This window comes from Falco cherrug, chromosome 14 (genome assembly GCF_023634085.1).
Source record: "Falco cherrug isolate bFalChe1 chromosome 14, bFalChe1.pri, whole genome shotgun sequence".
Classification (NCBI taxonomy): Eukaryota; Metazoa; Chordata; class Aves; order Falconiformes; family Falconidae; genus Falco; species Falco cherrug.
This window is the reverse complement of record NC_073710.1, coordinates 623,442-640,710: the sequence shown is the minus strand read 5'-3', so window position 1 is coordinate 640,710 and position 17,269 is coordinate 623,442. Positions and strand designations below refer to the sequence as shown.

General features: G+C 60.8%; 1 protein-coding gene across 3 annotated transcripts; it reads right to left on the bottom strand.

The window, feature by feature from the left end:
* Positions 1 to 474: 474 nt before the first annotated feature.
* On the bottom strand, positions 475 to 16,984 carry FHOD1 (formin homology 2 domain containing 1). 3 transcript variants are annotated; one of them, XM_055726890.1, is made up of 22 exons: positions 16,761 to 16,984; positions 10,342 to 10,448; positions 10,148 to 10,212; positions 8,706 to 8,773; positions 8,504 to 8,609; positions 8,157 to 8,251; positions 7,628 to 7,739; positions 7,442 to 7,536; positions 7,203 to 7,346; positions 6,869 to 7,083; positions 6,614 to 6,724; positions 5,118 to 5,284; positions 3,961 to 4,856; positions 3,546 to 3,698; positions 3,210 to 3,392; positions 2,840 to 2,959; positions 2,476 to 2,637; positions 2,185 to 2,375; positions 1,912 to 2,104; positions 1,679 to 1,832; positions 1,417 to 1,593; positions 475 to 898 (listed from the first exon to the last, which is right to left on the bottom strand). In XM_055726890.1, exons 1-22 carry the CDS (start codon positions 16,929 to 16,931, stop codon positions 816 to 818), a joined length of 3,768 nt encoding a protein of 1,255 aa, XP_055582865.1. In that variant the 5' UTR covers positions 16,932 to 16,984; the 3' UTR covers positions 475 to 815. The 3 variants fall into 3 exon arrangements, with proteins under 3 accessions (XP_055582865.1, XP_055582866.1, XP_055582868.1); XM_055726891.1 differs by having other exon boundaries at positions 3,546 to 3,695; XM_055726893.1 differs by lacking the exon at positions 2,476 to 2,637.
* Between the last annotated feature and the right edge of the window lie 285 nt (positions 16,985 to 17,269).

The following is a 17,269-nucleotide window of genomic DNA, read 5'->3' as shown; positions in this document are numbered from 1 at the left end:
GCTGTGCCCTGGACCTGCTCCAGGAGGGGAGCAGCCCTGCCTCGGACCCCAGACAGGTCTGGCTGAAATCCCCCAGGAGAGCTTTGTAAGGGACAGGTAGGGTTGAAGACACTGTCATGGACCAGTGATTTTGATCTCTTAAAGAATTAGTCACAAACAGGGCACATACTCTTGATTTTACCACGCTATGGCCTTGCGCTCCAGCCACTGCTCCTGCCCTTGAGCGTGCAGCCTTGAGCCTAGCAGCAGTCCTCACTCCTTCTGGCAGGGTCCCCCCTGGGTGTCCCTGTACGGAGGGGATCGCACTGTTCCCGGGAATGACTACGGTGCCTGCAAGCCTCAGGGCTGGCTGCTGCAGGCTGAGCACCTGCCCCAGGCAACAGGGCTGGGGATGCAGTAGGAGGGATGCTGGCTTGGCCTGGTGGGTACCACATCACCCCAGCCTCTCAGGCACAGGGACAAGGGACACCAGCAGTGTGTCAGATCACTTTATTGCCACAGCGGCCACGGGCCAGACCCAGTTCCCAGCGGGGGTCTGGGTCCAGCCCCTCGACCCCTCTAATACTGTTGTAGAGATGAACCACAAGTGTCCACGCACGGGTGCTGAGCATCCTTCATCCTGGCCACCATGGAGCAGCTCTGGGACATCGCTCCCATCCTGCTGCCTGCACCTCCAGGAGCTGGAGGCCAGCAGGGAAAAGCAAGGTGAGACCAAGGGTGCAGAGCACACCAATCCTGGAGCAGCAGGGGCTGCCACCATGTCCTGCCCTGGGGGCTGCTGGCGGTGGGGAGCAGCACGAGCCCCCTCAGCCCCCTCAAACCTCCATGCCCGGCGCCTGCCCCAGGCCCAGCGCCTGCACCAGCTCATCGCTGAGCCCGCTCTTCAGCGTCCGTCGCACTGTGGGGAGAGGAGAGGGTGGCACTGGCAGCACAGGCAGCACTGGCTGCCAGGATCCCACCCACCAGGTGCCTGCCCAGACATGGTGGCCCCTGGCATGCTGGGGAGGGGAGGGGTGCAATGGGGTGCAGTGGCATGGTCTGGTCTCGGGGGACATCCTGCTGTGGCCTGATGGGCTCAACAGTGGGGAAGGAGCCAGGCAGGGCACGGGGACAACGGGACAGAGATGGGACAAGGCATGGGGACAGAGCATGGGAACAGAGACAGAGATGGAACAGGGACACAGAGATGGAAAAAAGCATCTGGGCAGGGACCAGGACAGAGTACAGGGACGGGGCCATGGAGGTGGGACAGAGACACTGAGATGGGACAGAATACAGGGACTGGGAAGAGTATGGGCAGAGATGTGCAGGGATGGGACAGGGCAGGGAGGCAGGAACATAGAAGTGGGACAGAGTAGAGGGGCAGAGCATGGGGACAGAGATGGGACAGGGCACAGGGACAGGGGTGGGACTTACAGGACTTCCTATTGCCACGGGACCTCCTACGCTCCTTGTTGGCGCAGGGCCGGGGGTTAGTGTTGTGAGTCACCGATTTCACAAGCCGGTCCATAATTTCATCCGAAGCATCATCTGGGGAGCTGGGAATGTCCTCCTGAGCAGGAGAGCCCTGGGTCGGGGTGGTGTGCCCTGTCCCTGCATGGGGACAACAGAGATGCTGGCATCAGCCATGTCCAGCCAGCTAGGCATGCCTTGAGTGTCTCTGCCACCCAGCTCCTACCCCGGCTGGCTCGGCTGCGGCGGGCAGGGGCATCTGTGGGGGAGGTCAGCAGGTTCTTCATGCTCTCGTGACCTGCTTCCATCTGCTCCTCGGGGCCACTGGACACCACGGCGGGTGGCGAAGCAACCTCAGCAACGCCGGAGAACTTCTCGGTCTGCAGTGGGAGGAGAGGCAGGCATCAGGGACCTGAGGGGCATCACCTGCTGGTGGCAGCCAGCTGAGCATCCCCATACCTCAGTGATGAGCCGTCCCCGGGTCTTGTTGCGCTCACGGTGGGCAGCCCGTTTCTTCTGTTGCAGCAGGACACGCTCCCGGCAGGTACGGTACTCCAGGGCAAACTCCCGCAGGAGCTTGCAGATGGGCATCACCTTCACATCCCGGGCTGTGCTCGCCGGGTACCCCAGGTAGAGCAGGAAAGAGTGAAACCTGTGGGGATGTTGGTCATGGCGAGCCACCAATGGGACTGTGGGGTTTCCACCATATCCCCAGAACCTCAGACCACCAACCTGTTGAGGACGCGCCTGTGCACCACCTTTAACACGATAATGCGCTGGGTGCTGTCCTTAAGGAAGTCTGTCAGCTTGCTCTTCAGCACTGGCTTGGTCTCATGCTTGGCAATCACCTTCAGGTTGTCCCAGGAGGCCCTGCACCTCCGCTCCAGCTGCACCAGGCTGTTGGCCAGCTCATCAAAGTCAACCTGGAAGAGCAAGATGTCAGCCCTTGGCCATGTTGGTGGAGCTGGGCAGCCATGGGACTCACACCCTTACCTTGCCCAGGTGTCATCTCCCTTGCCTCACCTTGGCAGAGCGGGTGATGGAGGCAATCTCTGAGTAGAGGTCAGTGGTTTCTGGGAACTTCTCTACTACCATCTGGCAGAGATGGTGGAGCAGGGACTGCCGGTGCACCGTGTCCTTCACTTCTGAGACTTTCTCCAGGTAGCCCAGCTCAAAGCCTTTGCTCTGAAACCCCAATTGACTCAGCAGGGCCTCTCCATCCCTCTTCCAGCAGACCTCCAGTCTGCAGACCCACTAGGCACCCACCAGCACCACCCAGCCCCAGGCACCACCCCAGGCTTCCCACAATCCCTCCTGGGTACCCATGCACCATGGCTGGTCCTGCCTTTGCAGCACAGACCACGTCCCTCCATGCTCTGCTCCTCACCTGGGAGCCATTCAGGAAGTTGCCCATGGCCAGCAGTGTGGCCAGGATGCATTTGAAGGTGTGATTTCTGGCCAGCTGCTCCATGCCCACCTTCAGATCAAAGAGTGGCTCTGCAATCTCCTGGGTGAGTTGAGAGGCAGGTGAGACTCCTTGGCCACCCTCTCTCCTGGGAGGTTCAGCATTTGCCCTTGCCCATGAGGACAGCCACCTCAAGGTCAACCCAAGCCCATGCTTGCCTTGGGGACCTGCAGCTCGTCCCCAGCCAGGACGGCACCTCCTGTACTTGGACATGGCTGGTCCCCACCAGGCACACACTTGACTCAGTGCTCAGCACTGGTGAGGCTGGCAGAGGGGGTGCATGGCTCCGTACCTGCTCCAGGCTCTCGTAGTCCAGCTTGAAGGCCCAGAGCTGGAGCCTGGCCGTGAGGTCACTGATGGAAGACAGGGCGAGCAGAAACTGCTCTGCAGAGCCCAAGGGCACATCAGGGTTGGCCAGTTGGGCCTCCTGGATCTTCTGCTTCTCCTCCTCAGTCGGGACCATGGTCAGGATTTTCTAGAGCAGGCAGAGATGTGTCAGACTCCAGACATGTCACCATGGGACATGTCACCCCAGGGCTGGCAGTGGCATCATGGCATGGAGGCCTCCTGACCAGGGGAAATGACCCACATGAGGACCTCAGAGGAACCGAGCTTCTGTGGTGCTCACCTCAATCCCTTCCTTATTGACTGCAAACTCGTCAAAGTTGAGCACAGCTGTCTTGATGATGTGCACGGGTGGCAGCACCGTGAGGCCAATGTTGATGGCATTGCTCCTCTTGGGATCCAGCACCACCACCACCTTCTTCCCATCCATGGCCTTCTGCAAAGAGGGCAGGATGGATGGGGACAGCCAGGCAAAGGGCTCCCCTTCATGAAAACACCATGGACATGGGGAGCTGATCAGGGACCTGGTGGTGAGCCAAACCTGCCCATCACCATCCCCACCAAGGCTCTGGGCTGCAGGTACCCATCCTCAGCATAGGGTAGGGGTGACAGTGCATGCTGCGTGTCCCCACAGGAGCTGACATCCTTCCTCCCACCCCTCAAGTCCCCTCGGCTGATGGGTGCCAGCCCACTGGTACCTTTGAAGTCGACACTTCCTTTGACCGTGACTCAAAGAGATGCTCCAGTTTGGCAGCATTGACTTCAACGTTCTGCAGGGACGCCCACAGGGTCACCTGGCCGAACCTGCCTGGCCCCACAGTGCCATCCAGCTGCTTCAGCTCCTTCCAGAAGAGCTTCACTGTCCTCTTCTTCTTGGCCTGGGAGGGACCATCTGTTGCTGAGGGGCCTGACAGTCCTGGTGGGGGTGGACAGCCGGGGACTGCAGGAGGTGGAGGTGGAGGTGGTGGGCAGCCGGGGACCGCTGGAGGTGGAGGTGGAGGTGGTGGGCAGCCAGGGATCGCAGGAGGTGGAGGTGGAGGTGGTGGGCAGCCAGGGATCGCAGGAGGTGGAGGTGGAGCCATGCATGCTCCAGCACTTGTTGCTTTAATGCTGGGAGGGAGAAAGGAGCCGCTGGCCATGGGCCCCATGTCCAGGATGTCAAAGTCTTCTTCTTCCCCCAAATCAGTGAAGTCCAGGTCCTTGATCTTCAGCTGCACGGGGCTGGCCTCCAGGCGCTCCCACGTCAGCTCCATGTCCTTCTTGATGGGCATCATCCCAGTGTTCTCCAGCTTCTGCGTGTGGGTCTCGGCATCTATGCTAGACATGGCACGTGCCAGCTTGGCATGGGCACTGGACACAGGCCCATCAGGAGCCCTGCCATGGAGCCAGGCACCCTCCTGCTCCTGGCTGCCACCTCCCTTGGCATCCATCTCCACCTCACCCTGGACCATGGGGGATGACAAGACCTCAGGGAAGACCTTCTCCTTCCTCGGCTCCAAGGAGCCCTTGGCGTAGAGCATGTCCAGCATAAACTTGGTGTCGGAGGAGATGGTGCCACAGGAGTCAGTGGTGTCCATCTGAGCCAGGCGGGACCCTGCAGGGAGAGGGGGAGAGGCTGAGACAGCCTGCTCGGAGTGGGGCAGGTGCTGCTGGGCTGCACGTAGGGTTGGGGTCCCGCTCCCCAGCAGGGTGTGCTCGGACACTGGCGTAGGGAGTTGGCACAGGCAGGTACCACCCAGCTCCTCTGTGGCTCTGGGTATCACAGGCATGGGCTGGGGACGGAGGGGCCACTAACACCCACCCCAGGCACCCCGACGAGCCCAGAGCCAGCAACACACACCCCAGCAGCACCTACTTATGCTGGGTGGCTCCATCCTGGGCTCAGGGGTGCTGCTGTCCCTGTCCCATGCAGGAACAGTGGGATGCTCCAGCGCAGCATCACCAAGGACATCGAGCCGTCCCTTGGCCATAGAAGAGATCTTCTCCTTCTGGGCTGCAGCCAGGTTCTCCAAGAAGCGAGCTCTGCAAGACAGGGGCGGGTGTTGGCTGGGAGCAATGAAGGGATGGGGATGACAGAGATGATGGGCAAACCATGCCATGCCACACTGCACAGCCAGCCCCACAACACCGAAACCCCCTGCACTGGCCACACTGCATACAGCACCGGGAGGATTCAACCTCCTCTGAGCCCTGCAGAGACAGGTGATGCCACCGTGGCTTGGGGACAAGGATGCGGCAGCCCCATGGGAGCCAAAGGCTCGTGCTGTCAGGGTGCCACCATCACCTGTTGGTCCCAATGGACCTGGTGCTCACTGCAACCCTTGTCCAAAAAGCTGCAAAACCCAGGAGGGCACCGGGGCACAGACTGGGGGGGGGCCCTCCTGCTCCTCATGCCCTGTGTGGCCGGAGCCCAGATGTCTCTGGCCAGGCACCAGCCCGAGGAAGCGCATGCCTGGAGACACACGCATGCCTCTACTTACTCAAACTTCCTCAAAATAGGCTTGTCCCCATGCAAGGAGGGGGCATCCTCCCGCCTGAGGGAAAACAGGGGTTAGCCCCCACTGCTGGCAGCCCCCTGGGGCTTGTGGCTCCTGCACACACCTGCCTGGCAGCCCTCCAGTGTGCGACCCTCGCCCTGCTGTTACCCCACGGCCCTGGGGTTCATGGGGAGCCAGGGGAGCCCCAGCAAGTCCCCACCTGCATAGCACTGGGTGCTGGTGAGACGGGGCACCATCCCCCCCGACCAGAGCCACCTGGTCTGCCACCAGGATGGCAATGCCAGCCCCCTGCCAGCCCCCAGGTGGGCTGTGCCACCCCCAGCAGGGACACCTCACCCCAGAAGCCGGGGATCAGAGGGTGCCATCACTCCGTGGGGGTTGCTGGTGATGGGGGAGCAGACTGGGGTCCGCCAGGCAGGGTTCGGAGGGAAGAGACGAGGGATGGGGGCAGTGAGATGGGTGCAGGGGGCAGCGAGTGGGCCAGGGCAGTGCCTGCTCCCACCAGAGCACCACGCTGGGAGGAAGCACACAGATGCAGAAACCAGGCACTTACCAGACAGGGGCAGTTTGGCACAGCCTGCAAAAGGAAAGATAGAAAGAGTGGGCAGAGGAGAGGGCAAGCGTGGGTAGAGGAGGAGTGAGGAGGAGCTAGAGCAGAGATATGCATGCCCGAAAGATGCCCTGTGGAACCCCTGGCCAGACCCTCTCAATTGCCCGCTCCCCTGTCACACTTCCCTCCAGCCCCAGACCTTCCTTCCCCCTGGGACTAGGCGCACCCCACGCTCCTGGGAGCCTCCTCCTGCCACTCCAGGGGGACCCCCCCCCATGCACCCAGCCTCTCCTGGCTCCTTACTTGTAGATGCTGCGCTCGCCTGAGCCTGGGGACTGTTCCTTCTTGGCCTGGGGGGAGGCCAGGGCCAGCTGTATGCTGGATGCACTGTTGCAGATGGTGCTGGGACAGGGCCTGGAAGAAGAGGTGACATGAGCTGAGAGCAGGTCCCACAGGGCCACCCTCCACCCTGGCACCAGCAATGGACTCAAGTGCTGCTCATGCTGCACCTCCACTGTCATGACAGCATCCCCATGGGCTGCCTCCAGCCGCACTCACTCTGCTGGGCTGCTTGGCGCAGGGACAGCCAGGGTGTCCTGGGTGGGGGGCTCCTCTGGGGTGCCAGGGGACCCTGGCAGCGGCGGGGCACCAGGGCTGGGCTCCGTGCAGCTGCCCTGGGATCGCCACCCACGCCGGCCCTCTTCTGTCCTCCTCCGCTCCTTGCGTCCCCCCGAGGGCGGCTCTTCCACATCATCCTCCAGCTTGAGTGCGCTCTGTGGAGGGGCAGGGAGGGCATGGCACCCGGCACAGCACCCCTGCCACCCCATGCACCCACTCTCCCTGATGCCATGGGATGTGGCACATGGCCAGACGCTGCGGGAGCCCCACTCACTTCGTAGAGCGTGAACTGCTGCTTCAAGTCGAGGTCAGTGCCCTTGCTGCCCAGGTACTGCTGCACCACTCGCTCCATGCCCTGCTTCTCCAGGCAGTCCGTCACGTCGTAGAAGGTGTCCTGGTCCGGGAGGGCTGCCAGCGTCTGAGCAGGACCAGATGGACACTGCTGGGACTGGGGTGACCCACACTGAGCCCTGCCAGCATGGCACTACAGGGACACCTGCCACCCTCCCAGACCTTGTTGATCAGCGTCATGGCGAACACCAGCAGCTCCGTGTCAGCCCCATTGCGTTGTTCCAGGATGGCCATCAGGCTGGACCACGGACAGGTGCCTGGGAAAAGCGGCACATGCAGGTGACACACAGGCTGGGGGACATGCCATCCCCAAGCAGGGACCTCGCAGGAGGCTGGGGCTGCACCCACCTCTCGCCTGGTCCACGGTGTTGACGGCGCGAATGAGGAGCAAGGCATTGGGCTCTGTGTACTCCACAAACACCAGCAGCAGCTTCAGTGCCATCTTCACCACCAAGCGGAACTGGGACAAGGGATGGCGGCTGGGATGGCAGCAGTGGCAGGAGGCTGCCAGCGCGATGCCGCGGCACTGTGGGGTGGCCATGCCCATACCCTGGGGCTGGGGGCTTTGCCATGGGGCTAAGGACCAGCCTGCAGCTGTGATGCTGATGGCTAAGGGGCACTGGGAAAGGACCTGGAGCAGGACCCTCTCACTCAAGCTCTGCACCCAGGAGCACATGAGGACAGGGAGCTCTGGGGACCCTGAGTGATTTCCAGATGGATGGGAGCAGGACCCAACACATGCAAAGGTACCAGGGCACCAAGCCCAAAGGCAGAGGGTGGGGTAAGTCCCCTGAGGGACAGTGCGAGGGGACAGCCCCAGGCGGGAAGGGGGATGCAGCAGGGGCACAGGCAGACCAGAGGGGCAGCAGGGGCTTACCGGGCTTCCCGACAGCGTGTACAACCACTGGATGGTCTCGTTGTGGTTGATGACACCCTGCATCCCATCCACAAAGAGCATGATCTGGCTCAGGGCTGCAAGGCAGAGAACGGGCAGGGTCACAGCGCAGCGGGCAGGGCTGCAGCGGGCAGGGCTGCAGCGGGCAGGGCTGCAGCGGGCAGGGCTGCAGCGGGCAGGGCTTTCCTATCCCCGCACAGCATCGCCATGCCAAGGGCAAGCTCTGGCAGCTGCCCGTAAGCTTGCCCAGGAAAACTTTCTGGCTTAGCCCTCCTGAGTGCCAGCCTTCCTCCCTGGGGACAAGAGGTGCCCTGTACCCAAATACCAACCCCGAAGGATGTAGTTCTGGTAGTTCTGGTCAGCCTCTGCTCCCACTTTGATCAGGCACGTCAACCCATCCAGGTTCACGAACTCCGGCACCAGGTCCTTGTCCTCCTGCGGGGCGAAGGCCAGGCGTTACCCTGGTGTGGGGAGGCAGCCAGCCCTGGGGGAGCCCCCCTGCCCCCCCCCACTGCACCAGCATCACCATACCTGGAAGAGCTGCTTGAGGGAGAAGAGTGATCGCCGCAGCTCTGGCCCCTGCGAGTTGTACAGCTTCTCTGGAAGGGAAGGAGAGATGGGGCACAACGGCCTCACCCACAAGGGCTCTCTGCTGACCTGGGGCTCTGAAATGCTCCCAGCTGCCTGGGAAAGCCCCACATCTCAACTCAACCCCGGTGCCATCACCCCAGGATGCTGGCATTGCCCCTGGCTGTGCGACATGCAGAGGTGGAAGCAGCTGCAGTGCCACAGCTACTTATTTCAGCCCTGCCACTTTCCTATTTACTTTTTTTTTTGCTTTTTTTTTTTTTCTGCCCAGAAATGACATAAATATCCCGCTTGGTTTCCTGTGCAGAACTGAAACAGGAACACGGGCAGGAGGCTGAGCTACTTTTAGCCATCCCTCTGTGGGCAGAGCCCTGCCATGGTCCCAGAGCCCCCAGCAGCCCCACGGCTTTGGGAAGAGCTGCAGGATGGGGACATGAAGGACGGCAGTGTGACACTGGCTGCTCAGGGACAGAAGGACAGTCACCAGGCTAGAGACTATGTGCTTACAGGGATGGTGCCTGTGGGCAGGAGCCAGCACAGAGCAACTGGGGCAATGGGAAGCTGGAAAGCCCCACCTAAGCAAACAGAGAGGCCAGAGCCATTGGGAATCAGCACTTCCTGCATCCCCAAAACAAGTTAACTGAGCATCACAAGTTATTTGGGTCAGGCTTAGAGCTATAACAAGCCAAAACCAAGCTGTCCAAGGAGCCCTCCAGACATGCTGATGAGAGCTCTGTAAAACACAAGGTCCTGGCAGCTTCCTCCACCAGCTTATCATCTGCTTGTCAGAGCAGCCGAGAGGGAAAGCAGAGCAGCACAGGGCTCAGCCGGAGCCTGGGAACAGCCGGCAAAGAGCATGACCCCAACCCCAGCCTTCCTGCATTACTCGGCTGCAGCCCTGCACGGCCAGCTGATGCCCGGCCAGCATTGCTCTGCTCAGCACTTCTTTTCCCCCTGCTAAGGGGAAAAAAGGCTTGAGACTCCTGAATATCTTGCAGAACCTCCAAGCAGGCTGTCAGAAGCCATGGCAGCAGTTTCTGCTGCGCAAGAGCTATTTGTATCCTGCAAAGCTATATTTAGAGCTTGTTTGAATGACCCAGAATATCTTCAGTGGGTGGTGGGCTCCCAGCTGAAGAGGCAGAAGTCTCCAATATCTGAGGATGGAGGGGATTAACCCAGTGGGTCCCCACCAGCCTCACGGGGACCATGTCCCCTGCATCTCTGGCAGGGGTTATCGGGTGGGAGCAGCCCTGAGGCGTATTGCTCCCTCTCTCCATCACAAAAAGCCCGGCCAGAACTCATTGTGGAGGCTGACCCCCCTCATCTGGGGGGGGCCGAGCTGCTGGACCTAAACCAGCCTGGAGGAGGGAGCAGCCCAAACTCACCAATGATGGCATGGACTCGGACGGAGAGCTGCGTGCGCAGGATCAGGGTCGGCCGTCTCCCCTTCCTAGGGTGGGGGAAATGCTGTGTGAGCACCTGCAGTGGGACCCCCACGGCGCCTTGCCTGCTGCGCTCACACACAGGTGGGGCCCCTGTGTCCCATCTCTGGAGGGCTCAGCCACCCCACGTGCCTCACCTGACCTCCTCGTAGAAACCCTCCAGATCATCCTTCTGCTCAAGCAGGGATAAGTCAAGGTCCAGGTAGTGTCCAGAGGGTGAGACCTGCAGTGTGCAGTCCTCCAGCTGGGGAAGCAGAAAGCCCGGCTGAGCCCCCGTGCCCACCACAGCCCCCCCAGCTCCTGGAGGTTGCTACATCCCTGGGTCACCCTCCCGCCCATGTCAAACCCACCAGGCAGCCACATCCCCGAGCAGGGTGGCAGGTCCCACCCTGTCCCCAAGCACTGGCCCTGTAGCGAGACGCCCTAGCACCCTGTGCCCAAGCCTGGCAGCAGATTGGGGCGAAACATGGAGCCTCAGGCTGCGAAAAGGCAGAGTGAGGGCGGCCCCACCGCCGCCGGGCTCCTCAGCCATCCCTTGGGTGGGAGCCACGGCAAGAGGCTGATCCACTCCCTGGGGCTCCCCTTAGTCAGCCGGGTGCGCCCAGGGCAGGATCTGCCTCCTCCCAGGCCTGCTGCCTTTGCCTGGGCAGATGAATCACCTTTGTCTGTGACAATTAGGTCTGTAGGAACTGCCAAGGCCCCCAGCTGGCCAGGGACACCCCAAACCAGAGCATATCCCACAGGGATGTGCCCTGGCTGATGGAGCTTCTGGCTCAGCCCACAGTCCCGTAGCAGCTTCCAGCAGGACAGGGAAAAGCACATCCCAAGGCAAGGCTGGGGTGAGGGCATCTCCCCTGAAAGTCCACATACAGCACCCATGGCGCACCCCAGCTGGTAGGCACGGCACCCCAAGGTGGTCCAGGCACAGCTGCTGCAAAGCCCCTGAGTCACCTGGGACCCAGCAGTGCCCCACAGCACCCAGACAGGTCTCCTGCATGAGCTCTGGATGGGACCCAGCAGTTCACCCTCCAGGCATGTGCAGAGGCAGAGGGAGGGCAGCGCCTTCCTGGTCTCGCCAGCACCCCTGCCACTCCAGCGCATCTGGACCATTCCTAAAGCATTTGCAGCCATCCCCCCACACCCCCAGCTCACCTCACCTCCAAAGAACTGATGCTCCTTCCCAAACCTGCACAGCAGTGCTGTGTAATCACCTGGGGAGCTGAGGACTGGGCGTAAACCCCCATTATTATTGCTGCTACTGATGCAAAAAAAAGCAAGCAGCAAAAACAGCAACAGGGGAAGAGAAGTGGGACTCACCAGCCATCTAAAAACCTACCTCAATTTCAGCCCCAAATTGCAAAAAACTTCGAGCTGAGTGCAGAAATACTCGGTGGCTGAGGAGCTCAGGTGGGGACAGTCACAGCTCCTCTGCCTTTACCACTGATGCTGTTCAGTGCCGTGGCCCTGGCCATCCTCCAGCAGGCTGGAGACCCACAACAACACTGGGTACGGCGCCTGCATCTTACTGGGGTCACTTTCAATGAAAGCCCCATGTCTTCAAGTCAGAACATAGTGCAAGAGCTCGCATGTACGACTTCACAGTGAGCGTGATGTCAAAACCAGAGGGCAAAGGAAAAATGCCACGTGCACTAAAATAATTAACGACCCTGACTAAGCCTCGGGATAACAGGCAATTTGGCAGGGTACTGCTGTTGGGCTGGACTCCCTTGTCAATGTTTTTAGTATCCTGTCTATCTCCAGTAGTTGCTGGCCACACCAGCCGGCCATGGCAACATGCACCAAACACAGGCTGCTGGCACCGGGCAAGCACTCCTGGCTGCCAGCTCTGCCTCCACAGCGGGTGTTGCTAATGCTGACCCCACGCAGAGTTTGTTTGCTGGGGAAAAGCCTCAATTCCTCCACAGGAACAGGCTTTCCTGAGCATCCCTGCATCCGCCTGGGCATCTGCATGTACCCAGGCACCCCTGCATCTGCCCGGGCATCCTTACATCCTCCTGGGCACTCAAACACGGCAAAGAGCAACTCACAGCTCCAGCACAAAAGCTTTGCCTCCTCTGGGCTGCCAGAGCCCCAGCAAGCCGGAGTTAACACCCCCAGCTCCTACCAGGGGGCTGGTGACATGTCCCAGCTGGTGGGGAGGTCAAGCCCCTGGGACTCGACCCCTTGTGTTTCCCATGTGAGCTTGGCAGCGCTCCCCATGAGGGATGCTCGGAGCACTGGGCCCGGGTTTGGCTGTGACCCCCCTGGTGAGCACCAGCCCCCGGGGATGGAGACAGGATGTCCCAGGCTCGCGCTGCCCTGCCAAACATCCCAGGGTGGCACTTCTGTGCCAGGGAGCACGTACGGCCCCAGCACAGGGGTTACTCTGGTTATTCGGATGAGGGGTTTAACACTGGTTATTCGTATGAGGGGTTTACACCATGCAGGATCTGAGCCGGGACCTGGGGGCTGTGCTGCTGGGGATGGCACATTGGGGTCACAGGGCACTGACAGCTCCCGCCGCGGGGCAGCTGTGATCCATCTGCCTCCTGCCTGTAAAACCATTTTAAAATGAGCTGGGCTTCACGGGCCATGGGGACTTGCAGGCAAAGCAGAGCTGACGGAGGAGAGCATCCCACGCTCACACCTCCCGCCCATGGCTCCCGGGAGCCCCAGCCGCCTCACAGCAGCACTGATGTCCTTCATCCCCTGCATGGGGAGGTTCCGGGGTCTTGCTGAGGAGTAGATGCTGATGCCACCCTCAGTCAGAGACAAGGACCCCAGGGCCCAGAAAGCTTTTCCCTGCCTGTGTTAACCCCCGCCACTATCTACCCTGATGCCTCAAACGTGAGATATGGGGAAGGTGGGAACACATGGATCTCCCTGATCCTACTAACACCCATCAGCAGTGATTGTCTCTGAAGCTCAGCAAGAACGCACGTGCCAGGCAAGCAAGACTCCAGGGAAAGCTGGCTCCCCCCGGAGTGGGACTGCCCCCCGCAACCATGGGGGTGTGATGGAGACATGTTCACCTCTGAGTTTGAGAGATCCTCCATCCACAGCTGAACTCATGCCACCCACCACAGTACCCATCACATTTTCCTGCTCACCCCTATCACGGCATCCCCACGCAGGAGGATGCACCGAGGCTGGGCACTGAATAGCTGCTTTATCTGCCAGCAGAGGAAACACTTTTCAACCTCCTCTAACCCTTTCTGTGGTAACAATTTCCCAACGTTGCTGAAGCTCTTCTAGGAAGGCTATTACAGAAAAAATACATTATTTGCTTCTGCTTCAGCAGTTAAACACAAGGCACTGGTGGGTCAGAAATGCCCGGCATCTCAAGCCTCTTCTCACCGCCCCCCCCTGCTCCAAACACATGGGGACTGATGGTTTATAGAGCTATGCCACAAGAGGAACCCCAGTCAGCAACCAGTGCCTTCGCTGCGGTTCGGTTTCAGGGCTCAGAGGGGTGTTCATTGCCAGGGCACTCGGTTGCTGCCTCCTGCCCACTCCTGCCTGACAGATGGCAGCAAGTGGATGGGAGCACTGCCATTGCCTTATCATGGGGGGAAAAAATACCCAGGCCAGGAGGGATCTCTGGAGGTCACCCAGAGCTGGCCCAGAACTGCACACTCGCTCGCACACGTCCCCCTTGTTGTTCATTAAGAGATCTCTCATTTCTCATCAACAGCCCCATGGCAGTGGGAGGACCCCAGTCCCAGTGAGCAGCTGGTGTCCCAGCAAAGCCACAGCACAAACACCTGGCTGCAGCTCCTACCCAGGGACCCACACAAGGATGGTGCTGGGGAGCACCAGAGGCTGCTGAGCACAGGCACTCGGCTCTAAGCCTGGCAAGCAGCAGACAGCAGAATTGAGAAGCGGTTAAGCTGGGGGGACCGCAGTGCTGCTGAGGACCCATCTGACTGCTTTCATGCCTGCCAGAGGTTAAGTGGGGCAAAGAACCTCAGTGAAGCCCCCCTCGAGGCAGTTTGGCAACAGGGCTGGTGGGATGGGGCTTGTGCACTTCATGTGTGCACCGAGGTCACCCCAGCAGCTTTCCTTTATCAAGCCCAAGAGCTCACAGACAGCTTATGGCACTGAGGCCAACAAGCTGTTTGCTTTTCCCCAGGTTTCCAGGGGAGGAAGGGAAAAGCAAAGCTCCAGGCCACTGGGTTTTGCAATTGTTTAGAAAAAACCCTAGATTCAGAGGTGAGATAGTGCCGGGGGCAAGGGAGCACAGTGGCCTTTGGGGACTGAAGGGTCAGCCAAAAAAGTTTGCACTGTCAAAACCTGCCTGCAGAGGTTCAGAAAACCCCCACACCCAGCATGAGCATCACCCAAGGGTACTCAAAAAATGCTGGAAAGCAGGAGAAGATAGTATCGGCCTGGAGCTGAACAATGCTGTAGCAGCAAACAAAGCAGGAAGGTATTTTCAAGCACAAACATGCTTTCCGGACAGCATGAAAAAGTCATCAGCAGCGGGTTGTGCTTGGGGAGAGGAAGCACCGACAGTGTCACAGGGCAGGACAGGCTGTTCAAGGCAGCAATGTCAGCATGAGAAACCTCCTGCTCATCATCTCTAGGCTGCTCCTGGCTCAGGGAGAAGCTTTGCTGTGCCCAGGGAAGCAGGACCTGGCTGGTTCCCCATAGCAGCTCATCCCCTGGGTGCCTGCGGTTCAGTCCTCTGACAAGGTGGGGACCCCCAGTCCAGCTGCCTCCCAGCCATTGCATCCTCTTCCTCTTGGTGCTTTGCAGCTCCAGGCACGCTGCCTGGCAGGACAAGCCCTGGCACCGGGCAACCTCAGCTGAATTTTTTTACAGCCCGTTCCTTGGGAAAAATCTGACTGTTCATTTACTAATTTTAGAACAGCAAGTAATGGAGCTGAGTACTACCTGGCACAAAGGGCACCAAGGAGGTTTCAGCTGGTGGTGCCAGGGGTAACGACGCCTGCGTGGCTTTGGGGGTAGCTCTGAATTTGGACTGACCCGGGTGGTTCGGGAGACCAGTCTCTCTCCACAGGGTGTAAATCCTGCTGCAGGAGGGTCCTGATGAACACATACATCAGCTCATAGAAACGCCAGCCAGTATCTCAGTGTGTCCAGGCTGGGATGTACCCACAGCCTTCGCTGGCTCAGAAAGCTCTGTGTAATAAAAGCAGCATGGTTTTATAACCTATATAAACCAGGAATCTGGCTCGTAAGCCCAGAGCAGGCTCCTAGCTGCTCACTTGTGATTTTAACAGGGGTCATGCAGGGAAACTACAGAAAGAAACATCCAGAGCCTGGCTTAGGCAGAGAACAGAGCCTGAAATCCCAGGATCAATACACCTCTGCTGGGTGCAGGACCTCCTTGCAATGCTCCTGCCCTCGGGAACGCCACCTCTAGCCCCCCATTCCCCCGTGCCACCACCCCAGGCTGGCAATCCCGTTAGAGCCAGCTCCTGCCCAGGGAGGAGAGCACGTCTGAAATTTGAGTTTGCTCCATTTGTCATGTCTTGGCTGTTTGCTCCCAAACAAACTCCGTTTAGTCACCACCTAAAAATCCCATGACGGCAATGACATGAGACGCTGCCACTTTGCTCCAAGAAAAATGAAAAGGGGAATAAAAGGGAAGTTTTTTTGGGTACAGGCAAAGGTCTTGCAGTGATCCCCCTCCCCTGGCAGGCCAGCGAGCCTGGTGCCAGGCACGCTGAGCTCGTTTCCCCCTCCTGCTGCCCCCACCTCTCCTGTCCAGCTCGGGGCAGGGCACATTCCCCCCTGCCTGCCCGGGTTCGTGCCTCCCTTGCTTGCACTCCCGCTGTGCTGCAAGACAGAGATACTCAGCCCTTGCCAAAGCTCTGCTGGGTCCCACATTCGTAAGGAGGAAAACAAGCCCATTCTCACCCTGTGAAGGGTGCTCTGAAAGCATCATGCCAGAGAAGACACCCAGGAGGGAGGGTCCCTGGTCTCCTCTGCTCCCCAGCCTGGGTCGGGCCTCAAGGCACGCACACAAGAAGGCACTTCAGCTTCAGCCTCTGCCTTCCTCCCGCTGAGGAAATTGCTCAGCATGAGTTTGCGTGCCGCTCTGTGTCGCACCGGAGGAACAAGGGGCTGGTGGCCCCGCTGTCACCCCCCAAGGCCCACGTGGTGCAGCGAGCACGACGCTGGCCAGGTCCCCGGGCTGCGGGAGCCAGGGTCTCCCATCAAGGGTCGAGGCTCAGCTCTGCTCACCGCAGCTGGTGTGGAAGGGGGATGCTGGGGTGGGAGCACGCTGCCCGGCTCAGCCCCGACGACAAGGGGATGGCTGCCGGCCCCCATCCTGCTTCCCCCTGCCCTGGTTCCTGCCCGCTCTGAGCAAGCACATCCTCTTCCTCCCCGCCGACTCATCCGGGGCCGGCCGAGAGCTGGCATCTCCCGCCAGGGCTCACGGATTCCGCCGTGACTCACGCCGGGAGCACTGCCCGGGCTGCGGCGGGGACCCTGCGCCCCGGCCCCCGCCGCCCCGCTCCCTCCAGCGCGCACCCCCCCGCCCCGCCGTCCCCGGCGCTCCCCCGCCCGCCCCCGGACCCCTCACCGGCAGCGGGGCCCCGAGCAGGCGGTGCAGCGCGGGCAGCTGCGCTCCTAGGGCCAGCGCCTCCGCCACGGCGTAAACCGGGGCTCGCCGCGGCTCCGGGAAGCTGCCGCAGCCGAAGGGGTCCGCGTCCTCCAGGTACTGCACCCGGCAGGGCACCGCCGCCTCCGCCATGGCAGCGCCGCCGCCGCCGCGCGCTCGCTGCCGGGGCGGGGCTCGGGGAGGCGGGAGGGCCGCTCTCCTTGGCCACGCCCCTCCGCCACGCCCCTCCGCCACGGCCAGCGGCAGCGGCAGCTCGGGGCTCGGCGCGCCCTCCCGCGGCTGCCTCCGGCCTCGGAGGGATGCTCCGCAGGCAGGGATACTCCACCGGGATGCTCCGGTGCCAATGATGCTCGGCCGGGGTGCTCCGGTGTCAGGGATGCCCCAGTGCCAGGGATGCTCCAGCGTTAGGGATGTTCCACTGGGATGCTTAAGTGTTAAGGATGCTCCTCTGTCAGGGATGCTCTGCCGGG

What these genes read in the sequence shown, in the direction of transcription:
- FHOD1 (XM_055726890.1), bottom strand. Translation starts at nt 16,931, where the DNA reads ATGGCGGAGGCGGCGGTGCCCTGCCGGGTGCAGTACCTGGAGGACGCG. An exon ending in GGTTTCTACGAGGAGGTCAG is followed by an intron (nt 10,213 to 10,341) that starts GTGAGGCACGTG and finishes CCCCCACCCTAG; the next exon opens with GAAGGGGAGACGGCCGACCC. An exon ending in CCGTGGCAATAGGAAGTCCT is followed by an intron (nt 899 to 1,416) that starts GTAAGTCCCACC and finishes CTCTCCCCACAG; the next exon opens with TGCGACGGACGCTGAAGAGC.